Source organism: Austrofundulus limnaeus, unplaced genomic scaffold (assembly GCF_001266775.1).
Source record: "Austrofundulus limnaeus strain Quisiro unplaced genomic scaffold, Austrofundulus_limnaeus-1.0 Scaffold208, whole genome shotgun sequence".
Classification (NCBI taxonomy): domain Eukaryota; kingdom Metazoa; phylum Chordata; class Actinopteri; order Cyprinodontiformes; family Rivulidae; genus Austrofundulus; species Austrofundulus limnaeus.
In genome coordinates, this window is record NW_013952610.1 from 776,420 (window position 1) to 777,848 (window position 1,429).

General features: G+C 36.7%; 1 protein-coding gene across 1 annotated transcript in view; it reads right to left on the reverse strand.

Annotated features, from left to right (window-relative positions):
- Nucleotides 1-1,429, reverse strand: part of LOC106525000 (carbohydrate sulfotransferase 12) — a gene marked incomplete at its 3' end in the record, with an annotated part of 15,697 nt that overhangs the window by 3,905 nt on the left and 10,363 nt on the right. Inside the window, 1 exon segment of the mRNA XM_014019069.1 lies at nucleotides 131-306. Coding sequence (XP_013874523.1) covers nucleotides 131-306 — 176 coding nt within the window.

Below are 1,429 nucleotides of genomic sequence, written 5' to 3' on the forward strand. Positions count from 1 at the left end.
CTCTGATTCAGAACAAACATTACTCTTTTCCAATTGGTACACGCCACCTGCAGACAAGATAAGGGTCAGAATCTGTAACCATGCTGGCACTTTGTCATGGTGAGGATACACAAGATGGTGCATACATCACCTTTGGAATGTAACAGTAGATGATGCCATGATGGTCATCCACAATAAAGTTATCGAACTCTTCATTGCTTATATCGTTCAAACTTTGCTTTCCATCCAGAAATGCCTCTGGATCTCCATGACATTGTACCTGAATCAGCTTCTTCCTTAGTCCCTGCAGCTGATGGATCCTCCTTGCTATAATAACAGTAAATTAAACGTTAACAATGAATCTTCTTCTTACACCAAAGTTAGTCATGGAGTTCCTCAGGGTTCAGTGCTTGGACCAATCCTCTTTATTTTATATATGTTTCCATTAGGTAAAATTATTAAACAGTGTGGGATACATTTCATTGTTACGCTGATGATACTCAGTCATATTTATCACTAAAACCTGATGAATCCAATCAGTTACTTAGATTATGTCTTAAAAACATTTTTAAAAATGGATGATTCTTAATTTTCTGCTTTTAAACACAGACAAAACAAAAGTTATAATTTTTGGACCTATGAATCCTAGGAATAAACTTTGATTTCCTTTGGAAATGAAAGGCCTCTACATGAAAAAATGTTACCAGGGCCGCTTTATCCCACATGTATAATCTCACTAAAATTATAAACATCTTGTCCAGAAATGGTGCACAAAAACTGATTCATGCATTTATCACATCTAGACTGGATTACTGTAATCCTTTATCATCTGGCATCCAAAAAACTCTTTAAGAAGTCTTCAGTTAATCCAAAATGCTGCTGCTAGAGTTTTAATGAGAGTTGGAAGGAGAGATCATATTTCTCCAGTTTTAGTTTCTCTCCACTGGCTCCCTGTCAAATTCAGAATAGAATTTAAAATATTACTCCTAACATACAAAGCTCTTAACAACCAAACTCCATCATATATTAAACATCTTATTGTTCCATACTTTCCTAACAGGGCACTTTGTTCTCAGACTGCAGGTTTACTTGTGGTTCCTGGAGTTTCTAAAAGTAGAATGGGAGGCAGAGCTTTTAGTTCTCAAGCTCCTCTCTTGTGGAACCAACTTCCAGTTTCTGTCTGAGGCTGACACTCTGTCTACTTTTAACATTTAGACTGAAGACTTTCCTTTTTGATGAATCCTATAGTTAGACTTAGGTTTCCTGAGTTATTCCATAGTTCTGCTGTAGACTTGGACTGCTGGAGCACAAACTGACCACATTTCTGCTGTTATTTTTAGTTTCACTCATCTACATGTTTGTTGTAATTATCAACATGTTTTCTGTGTCTCTCTTCCAGAGGAAAATACACCTGTACCAGTTCTTCTGTGTTTGTCTTTAATGCCCCCCC